General features: G+C 47.0%; 1 protein-coding gene across 3 annotated transcripts in view; it reads right to left on the bottom strand.

Moving 5' to 3' along the window:
- Positions 1-3,285: 3,285 nt before the first annotated feature.
- The window catches only part of TPD52L2 (tumor protein D52-like 2), a 14,755-nt gene continuing 2,499 nt past the window's right edge, over positions 3,286-15,541 (bottom strand). Inside the window, exons 4-8 of one of the 3 annotated variants that reach the window (XM_009998593.1) lie at positions 10,111-10,212; positions 6,269-6,295; positions 5,835-5,876; positions 3,896-3,944; positions 3,538-3,686 (exon numbers count right to left, since the gene is read on the bottom strand). In XM_009998593.1, the coding sequence (XP_009996895.1) occupies positions 3,591-3,686; positions 3,896-3,944; positions 5,835-5,876; positions 6,269-6,295; positions 10,111-10,212 (316 nt within the window). In that variant the 3' untranslated portion in view covers positions 3,538-3,590. Of the gene's footprint in view, positions 3,687-3,895; positions 3,945-5,834; positions 5,877-6,268; positions 6,296-10,110; positions 10,213-14,243; positions 14,304-15,541 lie in introns of all 3 variants that reach the window. The other 2 variants (XM_009998591.1, XM_009998592.1) reach the window with 2 other exon arrangements.

The following is a 15,541-nucleotide window of genomic DNA, read 5'->3' as shown; positions in this document are numbered from 1 at the left end:
AAAAACATTCCACTGTCTTATCAGCCTAGCAGAACACACTGTTGCTGGTTACAAGAAAGCTTGCTGAAGGAAAAAAAAATCAGTAAAAAGAAAAATTGGCTTCATCCTGGCTCAAACCAGGACACCAATCCACCCAGGCCTGCTCCCTGCCACAGCAGCAGGACCTGGCCCAGCAGACACAGCTGCAGGAGCACCCAGCTTGGAAACACCTTGGGAAGGGGCCACCTGCATCACCTGTCCCTGTGCTGGGCACCTCGGAGCAGGCAGGGACAACCGGGAGCAGCGGGAACCGACGGAACATCCTCCTGGGGCAGCACCGGAGGCTCCAGTGGGGGAAAAACCTCTTGTCAGCTCAGTACAGACCCCCCCAAACACGGGAAAGGTCAGGGGGGGCCCAGCAAGTCCTCAGCGACGAGGAAAAGAAAAGGAAAACCAAGAGGAAGAACCGGAGGAGCAGGAAAGAGAGGCTGGTTTGGTGACAACCCCAGCACTGAGGGGTCTCTGTGCTGGTCCCCTCGGCACGGGTTTAATGCTGGGGAGTTTCAGTTGAGGGAAGAGAGAAGTGGCTCTGAAAAAGCTCCAGGACAAACCCTCTTCAGGCTCCAACGTCACAGGAGAGGTACCCAGGGACACGGGGCCCCTCTGGCCCCCCGAGGCTGTTGGCAGGGGATGAACAGGATTATTGCTGTCAAAGCCTTCTCCCCCAGCTGCAACAGAGCAGGCAGGTGCTCACGAGGTTGCTGGGGCTTCGTATGTTCCTCATCCTGGGATTTTGCAGGGAAGGAAGCCACGTCCCCCTCTGCTCTTGTCCTCTGCACGCAGTCTGGAGCCCAGCCCTGAAGGAAACCAGGGGTTTGTACCCACAGAAGCTGGCAGGAGCATGCTTAGGAAGTGAGAAATGACAAAAACAAGGTACAAGCCTGTAACCAGGAAGGGAAAACTTAATTAACCTGCCTTCAAAACACCCAAGATCCTTCACTGGAAGAGACCGGGGAGGTGGAAAATCATGCTTCCACCCTGGGGCCCTGGCAGGGGAAGGAACTCACAGCCCCAGCTCCACAGCTCCCTGCAGCGTCTCTCCAGGACTGGGCATCACCCCAACCCCTTTGCAGAGGTGTAGGTTTAACTACAGAAGCAGCAAAAGAAAAACCCTCCACACAAACCAACCAACCAACCCCCAAGCCCCACAAAACCAAACGCTCACCACCAGGCAGATGCTTCAAACCTACCCAAGGCATCCTTCCTCTGGCAGCACAGCACACAGAGCACCTGCAGCCTCACTCACCACCTGCCTGCTCTCCACTGTCCTTCTCCATTTAAGAGAACAGCTCCCAACCCCAGTCACACACTCACTGCTCCCCCTGCACCATGCCCTTTAAATCCATAGTGACTTCTAGAGCTTCCCAGAAGCTGATTCCCTGCACTATGGTGCTGTAAACCCAAGCCAGCACCACAGCTGCTGCTCTTCCCCATTAGAAGTTGCTCCAGCCTCAGCCCCCCCTGCCAAGGTTACCACTGCCACCCCAGTCCAACACTCCAAGCTTGGGAAAAATGTGAGGGAGCTGGAGGAACATCTGGTTCACCTGCCTTGAAGGGAGGAACTTGGAGAAGTGTGGGCTTGTGATTCCCCGGACCATGGCTGAGCACAGGTGTGTGTCAGGAAGCAGCTGGTGTTCAGAATGTTGAAAAGTCAGGCTGTAAATGTTATTTAGCACATCCCTTTGTGAGAAAGCACCCAGAGAGCTGATGGACAAACAAGCCAGAGGGTCAGAACAGAGTATTTTAGTTGCTTCTCACCTCAAGGCACTGCACGTTGTTGGTGTTTGCCTGACAAGTTTGTAACACACACCCAAGAGCAGACATCAGTACTGTTGGATAGAGCAAGACAAGGACATTGACCCCATTTTCTCCCAAAGGATGCTTTATTGACAGGTTTCCTCACTAGTTATCTGTATAAAGAACCAGTTCAATACCCAAGCTCCAGCAGCCCCCGTGTTGCCAGCTCTGCTCCCCGCAGGGAGGCCAGTTCCAAACAGGGAGCACCAGTAAATGACACTGCACTCCCCCCAGTACATCTGCCTTCTACCAGCTCCTCTGTGTCCCCAGGTCTGCAGGAGGGGAGCAGGGGTGAGGGAAAGGGAATTAACCAGCAGATAAGTGTCAAAACTTGCTTCTCTACAGAAGGATCAGAGACAATTCAGTCCCTCCAGGGGGATAAACCACTAAAATGACCCAGATATGTACATAAGCCTAAAGACCTGAGTAAGTCCCACCTCGCCTCTAAGGCACAGAATTGCTCACTCTAGGTATGTCTGTGTGGAGGCACCTGGCCTAGAAGTTCAGGCCTCTAGAATAAAACTCAGAATTTTTCAGTTCCTGAGCAACCAAGTTGGACATCAAATGAGCAGAACACCCAGGGAGAACAGGCTGAGCTCTGTGACTCTGTGCCAGTTTTGTAAACCAAGCTCAGAGCTGGGGCTTTCAGCTGAAAAACCCATCCAGTCACCATCAGATCTACCAGCTGGAGGAGCCTGCAGAGAGCAGAGTCCCTCCAACACCAGCTCCACACTGCTGGGGGCAGCTCTGGCCCTTTGCATCTTGCTCTGCTGCCAGCAGCCTTCAGGAATTCTTCCTCCAAGAACAAAGGTGTAAACTGAGAAGGGAGAAGCAAGTTTCATACACTCAGGAACAGGAGTGCACCACTGAAAGGAACACAAGGCTGGGCTGCCCAGCATGCTGCTGCTCCTGCACGATGCCAAACCTGTGGTCAACATCCAGCTTGAGCAGCCTGACAGCCTCCTCTACAGAAAAAAAACCATAAACCAGTAAAGCATAAGGTGATGAAAGGCTTGCAGTTCCATTTCAGAGTCCATTCCCTAATATGATGCCAAAGCTGCTTTTTTTTTTTTTTTTAAGCTTTATTTGTTTAAAGTTCATTGCATTTAAAAATAAAGATTTTTAGTTCTGGTAAAGCTAGAGCATTAGTGTAACAACGAGGCAGCTGCTGAGTGAAGTTTCCCTTATGGGAGCCCAGAAAAAAAACAACACAGCTGAACAACAAACAGAACTGTTTACCCCATTTATCAGACTTACTCCAATGAGAGCTGCAGAAAACAGTAACAGGAGAAGCTTGGGAGCTCACGAGTAGCTGCATGACATGCCCTGAGCAGAGAGCACAGTCAGGAGCTGAAGCTGAGATGCCCGTGCACTTGGCTTCTCCAGTAACTGTCCTCACACTGCTCAGGGCAACATGTCAGTTCCAAGTTATCTCAGACAAGGGAAAACTGTTTTTTATCTCCACCAGGGGCATTTCTGAGCTACTTGAAAGGAAACTCCTCTTACATGCTCTCCCAAAAGGACAGCAGTGATACATTTAACCTACAAACTTTAGTGTAAAATATTATTTGTGTACAAAACTTTGCATTCTCTTTATTTGACTTAGATCCAGCAGCAGTCTATGAATGAAGGATGGATCTCTCCAGACTGGCTCTCAGCCCCTTCCTGGGATTTGCATGTTGTTGCTGTTGTGAAGACTGGGGAGGGAGGGAAGGGGGGACTTGCTCCCAGTCGTGCACAGCCACACCACAGGTCTAGAAGGGAGTGTTGTCCTGGGGAGGCTTCTCTCCAGCTCCCAAGGGGGAGTGGAGGCAGTCACTGCTGTTTTCCCTGCTGCCCACCACTCTGGACTGAAAGGAGAGAAGAGAGTTAGGATAACAAGAAGCCAGCACTGAATACCAAGCCAGTTATCCCTTGTCAAGGTCACCTGCTGTAGCAAAGACATATCTGAGGGGCCACTTGCCTGATTACTACTCTACAAGAAAAACATTGCAGAAGTTAAAGTTTCTGCATAAGGCTTCACCTTGTATGTGAAAACAAAGGCAGAGCAGGCTGTTACCTTTATGGTCCCAACTCTGTCTTCAAATGACTTGAAGGTTGCAGAATTCCTTGAAGAAAGGAAAGGGGAAACCTAAAAATAAAGACAGGATTACCTGAAGTTCAGGTTCTGCCTGGGAAACTCTTAAAACTGTTTTCATACTGAACACACTTTTTGGCTTGTTTATATCTTACACCTTCTCTCACCTGTTCCAGGTGTCTTTAATGTGCCTGAGGTGGTTGAAGGTTTAGTCCTTGGTGTGGTAATGCCAACCTGAGCTGACATGCCCCGTCGCCAGGAGCCCGTCTGTGAAATAACAGTGTTCTTCCTACCAGAAGTGCTTTTATCAGATTCATCCGACACATCAGAGGGATTCCGCCTCCATTTAGATCCTGGCTCCATTTTTATGCCGCTGTCGGATCCTCCGTCTGATTTCTTGACTTCATCCCCGGACCACAGGGAATTCCGCTCAACCTGGGAATGCTTTTCTGCATCAGTCTAGGACAGATAAGGAATTGTAACACATCCTTCAGAGCACGCCTTTCATTTAAGAAGCTTCACAAATGAGAAGCATCAAACTGATTAATCAACTCAGCAGTCACCTCGAAGTACCAACAGACTTAATGTGCCTTTGATAAGGAAATGTCACAGCAAGAAATTAACCCCAGCAATGACTTTTTTTTTTAATATGCCACAGAAAAATACACAAAAAGAAGGTTGCAGAATTCCTTGAAGAAAGGAAAAGGGGGAAAAAAAAAAAAAAAAAAAAGAACAAATTAAGACAAGTTAGTTATTAAATCAATCAATCCTACCACCTGCCTGGGCTCTCTGGCCATTCCCAAGCAGGGGCAGGAGCACCCAGAACACTTCCAGCTCCTCACAGTCCTTGGCACAAATGTCTCAGGCACACCAGACAAGAACACCACATCCAAACTCTGAAGGAAAACATTCATACCACTCAATTGCTCAAGCTAAAATGTTGATGGGAACAAACCCCAGTTCACCAGGGAATTGACACATGGTCAGTAGAGAATAATCCAGCTTTTAGTGCTAGAAGGCCTCCAACTGAAAGTGTGCTGTCTTAAATAATGGAAAGGAAAAGCTGGAAAGGGTTTAAAACAAAGGCTTCAGCTTCCCATATGACACCCTGCAGGCAGGAAGGGGCAGGGCCTGTGCCTGTACCTGTGGGGAGTTCCACTGCTGGAGGAGAGATCACTGGCATCAGGAAACACTCATCAAAACCACAGTGAAATAAATTAATCAGAAGATTTCCTATTTCTAGCAAAGGAAACCAGGTCAATTGTTTGATAACCTGCCAAGCTGCTTTCCCTGTGCATGATTCCAGAGGAGTGCTCTGTACCCAGCCCTCCGAGTGGGCAATTACTCACCCAGAGCTGCTCTCCCCAGGCGAGGCTGTGGGAGCACTGGGAGAGACTCAGCTCAGTTAGGCTTGTTCCAAATAAACACCTTCTATTTGCACCCATAAAATAACCTCTGGAATGAGCACGAACAGAGGGAGAGCTTCACTGGGCCTCATCCAGCTCTGGCAGTTGTCTCTCCTGCAAGGAGAATCTCACCTAAAGCACAACAAGGGCACACCAGGCAGGGTGCTGAGCTTCCAGACTGGAGACAGAGGGTCCAGGTTGGGATCCATCCCAGATGTTGTGAGAGGGGGGGACAGTCATCCCTACCCTTCAGGGACCTCTGAGGGCTGGGAATTTCAGTGAGACCATTCAGTTGCAACACTGCTCTTAGTCCAAGGACAACACAGGGGCTAATAACCACAGAAAGAGACTGGGTAAAAAACCCCCCTGAGTTACTCAAACAGCAAGACATGGTCACCCCACATTCCGAGGGGGGCCTGCCTAGGAAGTGAACCAGTTGTACCCATCAGAACCAAAAAGCCCATAACAAGAGGTCAGCTGTACTCCCCCACCAACCCCAGGCACTGCTGCATTACCTCATGGCTGGCATACTTATCGAGTGGCGGATGGAGTAGCTGCTGCTCGGAAGCGTGCAGGGCAAGGAAGGAAAAGTTAGTGACAATTGCACACAGACCCCACAGGAGCAGCACAACCCTGGCTCCTAAACACCTCCTGTTCCCACAGAGGCTGATGCAGATAACCAAAGCTGTAAGAGCCAGCCCTCTCCTCCATTAACAGCTGCAGCCCAGAACTCAAGTTTTCCAGGCATCGTTTTCCAGATATGAGACATAAGCAGAAGCATTTAACTGCAAACTGCAACTGTGACACAAAAAGCCAATTACAGGGCACTGGCTCATGGCAGGTTTCTCAATCTGTGTCAAAAGTGTAGGCAAGGCTTAAAGAATCAGCTTCCCCTTTAACGCCTGGCATAGAAACAAGTGCTCTTCAGTAGCCTTGAGGAATATCTTACCTAAAGGAATTGGAGAAGGGGTGAGCCCTGGGAGAAGCCACAGGCAGCAGAGAGAAAAGGGAAACAACAGTCAGACACTTGTGCAGATCTAAATGCTAAATGCAGGGCAGCTGAGCAGGGACAAGGTCATGGGGCAGCAGAGTCACCTACCCAGGAGGAAACCTCCCAAAAGAAATCACAGAAGTAAGGAAAAAACCAATTTAACTCAAGCCAAGCTAAGAGGTCTTTCAGAAAACAACCACAGCACCTACAGCAACTCAGGAGCCAGGGGAGGGACAGGAGTGGCTGTGCAAGAACAAAATCAAAAAAACCCCCACATTTTACCCATCCCTATCCATGACTTTCATGTGACTTATTTATATCTTGTTTTTAGAACATATTTTCCTAAAGTGAAGGTGTTCACCAAGCACCAGCTAATTTGGCAAAGATACCTCCTTCCCCCAGGAGATCTCATACAAAGAAAGGATTGCTGAGACTTTTGGAGGAGAACTTCTGTAACAGGAACCTGCAATGGATACCTGCACCTTATCTTGCCAAGCCTGTGGATTTCAGAGTTAAAGCTCAGAGAACAAACACATCTCACCATAGTAAAGATAAGTGTATCTGGATAAAAGGCATCATGTTTACCCCACAACGTGGTTGCCAATTTTTAGATTTCAAGGCAAATCTGAAGCCCCACTAGGCTACCAGATTTCCACATGTGATCTTGCTATGCAGCAGCATCTCAGTAGTCTGAAATGACAGACCAAGGATTGCCACTTCTACTAGTAACATCAACAGGATGCTCTAAAGGGACTTCTCCTACCAGAAGCAGTGTTTTATTCCACTTAAATATAACTTCTGTCTCTGCAGCAGGAAGCAGCCACAGCAAGTTGGATGTGAAGTACTTGGCAAGGAGAACAAGGGCTTTTCCTCACAGTCAGAAAGATGTTAGGCTTTGTGGTTTCAATTCCTTGTGCATCCAAGTCAGCTCTTTGGCAGGGCAGAGTCCTTGAAATGCTATCTTTGCATGTGAAATAAATTAACTTTCTACTTACTCTTACTTAAAGGAGAACACAGATACCACAGGTCCATGCACCCTGCTGCTTTGTACACAGCACCACAAGCACTGGTTGGTGTGTTCAGTTCCTCAGCCTGCACCTTGCAGTAGCCCTTTTCTTCCTTTCACAGGAATTTCAAGTTTACATAAATTCAGGAATTTGCAGGCACCTTCAGGGCTGGGGCTAACATTTCATCATGAATTTGCTTGTAGTGTCATGTACAGCAGCAAGTGTCAGACAACACAAAGTGCACTGCAGGTCACAAAACCCCAAAGCAAGTTGTTATCAACCAAATAAAAAACCACTTTCAACTCTGCAGTTTACAGGCATCAGTAAAATACAGGCACAGACTGTCTAAAAGCCAATTTAATTTTTAACTGTAAGTGGAGATAACAGAAAAGAGCTGAAATGTCCAAGATTTGGAAAAGATCCCACAAATGAAGCTAGACTTTCCCCACTCCAGGCAGGCTAGCAGAGCAGCAGCACTCGTGCAGTCAGCACAGTTACACATGAACTCCACCATGTCTCCTTGCAATCCCCACCTGTAATTTTAAAGTTATTTTGACCAGCACACAGCAAACCTAAAGATTAAACCCCAATATGCATTCCTTGTATTTCACAGCATTTTGGTCCAAGCATTTTTAATGGCTTAGGACCACACCCTCCCTGCAGCCCAGGGATCTGTGCCATTCATCACTCCTTCCTTGCACTCCTGGGCCAGCGGTGGCTGAGTAAACAAGGAAATCCCTTCTGTTATCTCAACACTTCCAGTGATGGAAAACAAAATGGCTTTACAAGTGAATTTGTAGTGTCAGTGGGGAAAAAAAAAAAGCACACAGTAAGGGAGGCTGCAGTGCAGGCTCTGAGGCCTGTAACGAGATTCTCTGGGAACAGGGATCATCCCCGCTCGCTCAGAGAAGTGATCACGGAACAGACTTCACTCCTCAGCTCTGATCATGGATCAGACCACAGCTCAGTTTCACCTAGCAAGGGCAGAAAGTGGGACAGCTCCTGCAGAAGCTTATGCTCAGAGTTAAACCTTATGCAGAATCAGAAATATCAAGACTTGAACGCAGCACAGGACACAGAAGTCTGTTTACACACACACAGAAAAACAAAGTCGTAAAAAAATCATTACTGTGTTCCCCCACAGGGCCATGGATACAAAGCAAATCCTGCTGTTTTTTTTTCCCACACTGGAAGGGAGAAGCTGCCTCTATTTCATAACACATCACCTGAGGTATTAGCTATAAAAAGGAATGCAGGTGCTCAAATTGGTGATTAATGCTGAGCAACACCATTGCTGCAAAGCTGACGTGTTTCTGGGCCAGCTGAGTGTACAGCCAGTTGTCACTGTGACTGTGCCAGGCTCTGCCTTCAGGACTACAACCATTTCATGGCTAATTGGGAGCCTCCCAACCAGAAGACAACAGGCAGGACCTAGCTGACCAAAGCAGCCTCTTCTGATAGCAACACTGGCTCAGGAGCTCCCCAACTGGCTCAAAGGCACAGCTCCCATACCACTTTGCCTCAGCCTGACCAGACTACACAGCTCAGGCACCAAATCTGTGGCCACCACATCCTGCACCAGTATCTGACCTCCTGTGATGACATGTGAATTTCTTCTTCCTACAGACTAGGTGGTTTCCAGGGAAGAAAAGTTAGAACTTGAATACTGGCAAGGGCAGGAAGCCAGGCAGTCCCCTGCCAGATTCAGAGAAGTGAGCTACTGAAAAAACAAAAATTACCCTCCAGGAACACAGTAAATAACTTGCTGAGGAGAGAAGTAGAATACATCAGTGCTGAGTGATCAGAGGCCAACGAGTTCTTACCACTTGGATATTCCCAGCCACAGTGGAATAGGAAATTCCCTACAAAGAATGACAACTACCCATTCAATCCAAGGTCTGGTACATCACATTAAACACAAGCTCTAAGATACTTCCTGAGTAACCCAGGCAGGTTGTGGATTCAGAAGTAGCTCTCAATCCCAAGAAAGAGGTATTGTGCAACTTGGATGTTGCCATCAATGGAGAAGCAATCTTGACCTTAAATTTCTGTAGATCAGGCAACTTGCCAAGTCTAACCTTGAACTTTGTACAGCTGAGAAACTCAGAGCAAGAACCTCAGCCAGGAACCAAGGGAACCAGCCCCTCCAGTTGCCAGTTCAGGGAGGTTTACATTTGCAGCTACTGCACTGCTCATCATCTACTCAAGGAATCCAGATAACCACCAAGCACAAGAAATCTTTACTGCTGTCCTGATTGTCTAAATCAATCTTTCAATCCACATGACACAGCTGTGCCTGGGAGGACATTGCCCTTCTCCAGTGTCACACAGGGCTTGAAACTGCTTGAGATGCAGCATCCAGACTCTGCCCCATTTTTAAGCATAACAGCACAAAAGTGATGACCCCTTTCTAATCCTAAGCAGTAACACTGGGAAAACACACCTCCATAAGCCAGTAATACATAGGATAGCTAAGCTTTAATACTTGTTTCTTATATATAACTTAAAATCTGCAGTCAAACCAGATGACAGTAAAAGGGGGAAGGCTGCTAAAAATGCCCTGTCAGTCCTCTTAAGCCAAATCAAACTTAAATGCCTTAGAACAGGTTTTATCCCATCAACAAGTCTTTAATAAGCATTTAATCTGTCCTCAACTAGGATGCACAGGGCCACAGGGCAGTCCAGCAGCAGCAAAGTGCTGCCAACTAAGCAGAAAAGCCTGGTTGTTGTCTGAAGTCTCATTATTGTTTGAAACCAAGATCAAAGTACCAGAGTGCAAAACAGAAACCTTACCTCATGTCACCAAGTTTCCTTCTGATAACAGAACCTACATTGGAGAGAGCTGCTGAAGTCTTCTGTCCTGCCTGGGAAAGGGTTTCCTGGGTCTTCTTATAACTAAACAGAAGAAAAAAAATAATTGTAAGTTGAACTATCAGGTAGGATCTGAAACCAGCCCCCCAGATTTGAAAAAGGAACCCATATTAAAGGAAAGAAGCCAGGTTAGTGAGCTGCACTGGTTTCCCTGCATGACAGCCTCCCAGTCTTGCAAATATTCCATGACTGGACGTTTTAGGAAGGTAGTAAGTGTAGGAATAACCCTTCCATACATTCACTTTACCATTTTGACCATTTGTTCTTAAATCTGACAAACAATCGGGGGGGAAAAAAACAAGCCCCAGTTTTCCATGTGGACACCCTAATACCACAGGATTGTATCCTATTTGCTCTACAACTGTCCTTGGGTCTCCTTGGAAAAGTAAGCCCAGGAACATATTCCATGAGCTGCTTGCAGCCTTGAAGTAGTTATAGGCATTGATGTAGTGCTGGGTTAAGGGGGAAAGAGGCACAACTTCTAGAACAGAAACAGGGGGATAGGCATCACCTCTACAAATTGCAGCTTAGAAATAAATGGGTAGAGAAGCTTCCTATCAGTTACCATTAACCACAATATACAGGGAGTCTGGCAGCTTGATTTGTCTGCTGATCATGTCTGGTTTTATACCAGAGCTGTGGAAGAAAGACACTTGAGAACCTTTGTTTCCTTCAGATGAGACTAATCTTGGGAACAAAGGTTCTTTGAGCTCCTTTCATTAACTCATCTTCTCTAAGTTATTCCACAGTTGGTGATTAAAATAGAGATGTATAGCATTCTTCAAATTATTAAAAAAAAAACTCAGGCTGGAAAACAATATCAGCAAGTAAAGCCAAGTTTTCTAATGCCAAATATTTCAGCATGAGGTTACTTTTATTTGCCTGACTAGGATATTTAGGAGAAGGTCATTATGAACAGCCCAACATTCTCTCTCACCCTCAAGCTCCCAAGGCCAGAAGCACCATAATAACAGCTGACTTATTTACTTTAATGTTATCTGTTTTATTCTCTCCTGACAGAAGTGTGGGAGACAGCACCTGAGCTGGATTCAAGCAACACCAATTAGAACATGGTTTATTGGGTTTTGTTTGTTTTTAAGACTGCAGCCAAGTTTTTCTGAATCAAGAATGTACACAACACTCATGCAGAACAGGGCAAAACTGCCTCAGCTTTACCTTCCCCCTTCCTGCTCCTGCAAGAAAATTTCTGTAACCCTCTCATTTTTCAGACTAATTCCACTCGAATGCAGTGACTGCAGAAGAATCTGAGCCTGTCCCAGCAGCAAGGCCTCAACACTGCTCCTCCCCAGCACAACCTTCTGCAAGAAGTCATCAGCTCAGGACAATTAAGGGGTAAACTGGGCAGCACCAACACTGCTCCAACCCTGCCTTCCTATGGCAAGAGCTGTGGCTGAACCCTGGGGCCAAAGCTGCTGTGGAAGAGGAGGATCCCAATCCCTGCCCCAGCAGCAGGTTCCTCTATGGCTGCCATGGGGTTTGGCTGCAGCTGCCTAACAGAGACAAGGAGGACCTGGTGCCCCTGCAGTGTGTTGTGCTGACTCTGTGGCTGCTTCACACTCGGCCCCGAGCACCAGGGCAGCAAACAGAGGAAGGGGTTAGACTCAGAGGACACCATCACCCCATTCACACACTGCAAACTCTTCATGTCTGGTTTCTGTAGATAAAGGCCAGAGATTTTTCCAACTGTATTTTCCACACTTGACAGCAGCTTTCTTCAGATAACTGAAGATCTAGCACTCAAGTGCTGCTTCTTCATGATGCCAACACAACTGCTTGTGCTGACACAGTGATCTAGATCAAGGAAACCATCCAGCTGAAATAGAAACTTGGAAGAACAAAAAAAAAAAAAGCAGCAGCCAGCTGGGATCACCAGTCTAGTCCTGCACCCACAGCTCACACACACACACACACACACCTCCACCACTGAAATGCAGAAGGCAGAGCCAGGAAAGCACAGCTGAGGTGAACAGCTCTTTAACCCAGAACTGCCACCAGACACACACGTGTGGAACTGCATCTGTGACAACCAGGGATCAGATTATACAAGACTCCAGTGCAACTCAACTACACCCAGCCCTGACCTAGAAGTTGCAGCTGCTCTCCTGCAAGTGACAGGGCCAGCTCTACCAGGGCTTTGAACTCACAATCACTCACTTTCTTCCTCACTTATTACCAGTACAAAGCACAACAGAATAATCCAAATCTGGGAGTAATAAATATGAGCTCTGATTAACACCTTGCTCTACTAACAGGCAACTGGCTGCAGCAAAAGCTGCAGGAGTGATCTCTGCCCTGGTGTTCATCCTGTGGTATTCCAACACTTCACTGCACCCCTCTCCTATCCATCCTGACATCCTCAAATCCTCCATTATCCATTAACACCAGCTTCCTCTCACCCAGCAATCACTGTTTGTGCTGTCTGGCTACAGACATAAACCATCTACATCCTCTTGTGTCCTGGTTACAGTGAAACTGGAGCTGGGGACTGACGGGACTGATTTCTGTCCTCTCCTTGTGCTGCTTGGAGAGGGCAAGTCTGTGCCCAGGAATGGCAACTACCAGGGAATTCAGGAGTGCACAAAAACACCATCAAGCCCACTCCCAGTCCAGTCAGGATGCTTGTTAGCTATAAAGCAGTGAAGCCCAAAGGACAGGGAAAAGGATGCTTTTGCATAACAAACCCAAAACACAGGAATAAAACCTCATCTTGGGCTTCCTGAACTCAACTCCTCACACTTACTGAGCTTCAGACAAAGGAAGCAGAAATTCTATTTGTTTACTGAAACACAGCTGGAATTTCACCTTGCAAGCCCTCTTGCCTCTCCATTTTAATCAGCATCCACCTCACCAACAGGAATTGTCCCTCTGCCCAGTGCCAAAGCAAGCAGAAAAACTATCATCCCACAGCTCTTCAGGCCTGGGCTGCTCTACAACTGCCCGTTCCTGCCCCAGGTCTGGGGCTTATGAAGTACAAGGAAACAGATATAAGAAGTTTTTGATTCCAGCAGGCACACCCAGGGAGGAACACTGATTAAACACTGCTGGAGTCAGGCACTCTGTCAGCAAGCATTAAACCCAAGGTCATTGTATTTAGCAAGTGAAATAGTGACAATTTACATCTTCTTAATCTAGCAAAGATATATGGAGCATTGGAAGTAGAAGCTGCATTCTTCAAAGGTCCCCCTGATACTCCTGCTTTTTATCACCACTCAGCTCTCTTATGAGGAAAACCTTCTCTCCACACACAAAGCCAAGAACAAGCCAGCTCAAAGGACAATTTCATACCCACTCCAGGGAACAGGAAAAGCTGGATAACCTAAGACCTTCCTCTCCATGGCTTAAACCAGCTCAGGAAACAAAGCCACCAGCTGCCTGCTCCCACTGCAGCACTGCAAAGGATTCCTTACATACTGTGGGAAGAAGCAGTGAGCAGGACAAAGGCCAACTTCCATAATATGCTTCCATATTCTAATCCAGATGAGAATTTAATCCCAGGCATTTAATAAAAACATGGCTGAGAGACCTTTGCAGCCACCAACTGGCATATAACAGCTGTGAGGTTTAAGCTGTTCCAGTCCAGTTGAGGCCCCAGCAGGACAGAGCAGCTGCCTTGGACACTGCAGCTCCATTTGTTCTCATCAGGTACCACAACAGAAAGTAAAGGTCCTGTTCCCTGTGGAGCATGTTGTGGGGAATCAGGACAGTCTGGCTATTCCACACCTTGCCAGCTGAAGCCATAGCATGTGGCACACAGGTCTCAGCCACCCAAGGGCTTCAGCCAGTTCTGCTCCAGAGTAGGCAGGTATTTTGAGGACCACTCTGTTGGACCACAATGAAATCATTCAAATACTGACCTGAGGAAAAGCTCCCTCCCCTAGAAGAGGCATTTATTGGGTTAAAAAAGTGAAAGCTAGAAAAGAGAACCGTTTAATTAGATCTAGTCAAAGCAGAGGACTGCCAGCAGGGGCATAGGATGTTAGTGGCAGCAGACTGGCAGGAAAGCACTGGTTAATGCTGAAGGTTAAGACACTCACGCTTCTGATTGAGTTAATTTTTCATTCCAGTCCTCCAGTGTGCTGCTGGCTGAAAGATATCTACAAACACAATGGAGGTTAGAGCCCGTGCCAAGATCCAGGACAGATGCTTCTTTTGACACTTCCCACATCGTTAGTATCTCTTTACACTCAAGGTACTGTAGGTTTTGTGTCTGTCAAAAGGAACTTTGAGAGGCTGAAAAGACACCTAAGCCCTAGTTTCCTTCTTATTTAAGCACCTTCAAACACTGAGCAGAAGGAAACAAAGCCTGCAGTTCAGGTGTCAGGAGCTGAAAGACTTTGCATCTTTCCCTCCCTTCCTATTACATGGTGGCTACAGACTGAAGTACAGAGCAGGGAACTGAGCTCAAAGCCAAAACACTGAAAAACAACCCGAGTGCCACACCCAAAGCTGTGTTACCAACACAGCCTGACCTGAACAAACTGTTAAACTGAGTTCAATTTTCTAATCTTTACAACGTGCTTGCCTGCATATAAAACAGTACCTATGGAATGAACACTGGGGGTACAGAACACACACACTTCAGGAAGTGTCTGCTACCAGCTGAGGGAACACAGAGGGCCCAGAGGTGACTGCAGGCAGCTCAACATCACCCAGACCTGTCACCCTCCCCAGTTAGATCAGTGCCATCTTACCTAATGATGGGATGCTCCCAATCCACATTTTCCTCTTAGCTAAACTATCATCTCCTTCAACACTAGACATAGAGAATTTTCAGTGCAGCAAACATGCAAGGGTTCTCTTAGATCCAGCAGGAACCAAAAATGTTAATGTCTAGTATGAATGAAGGCCTAAAGTAATTAAAGCATATATTGTAGACAATACCAAAAGTAGCCAGATGTTCTTTTTCTGCATCTGTCACCTGCTCTTACATGCTGCAAAGACTAAAATTCATGGCTTTCTAGTGTTGACATCATCAAAAAGGTTTGCACACCCCAGTGCACAAGAGCCAGGCTGGAGCTTTCCAAAGCTAATTGACATTTCCATTTGCACAGCCCATTTCCAGCTACAGGGAAACTTCCAGGCACCTTCTCTCCCCTGTGACCACACAGAAAGGCAATAATCCAACCATCCTATCACATTCCCTGATAAGGAGACAGTTTCACAGTAAAGATAGAGGTTCACTAGTGAGACACCTGATCACAACACACTAACCTATCCACAGGCAGGGAAAGGGAAATTGTGGTTGATTTTTTTGCATAGTGTTATTTTTGTTAATAAAATGTGGTCTGGTAACTGATTGGAATTTTTCTTCCATGAGAGAGGGGGCAGCAGG

This window comes from Chaetura pelagica, unplaced genomic scaffold (genome assembly GCF_000747805.2).
Source record: "Chaetura pelagica isolate M959 unplaced genomic scaffold, ChaPel_1.0 scaffold275, whole genome shotgun sequence".
NCBI lineage: Eukaryota > Metazoa > Chordata > Aves > Apodiformes > Apodidae > Chaetura > Chaetura pelagica.
This window is presented reverse-complemented; position numbering and strand designations above follow the sequence as displayed.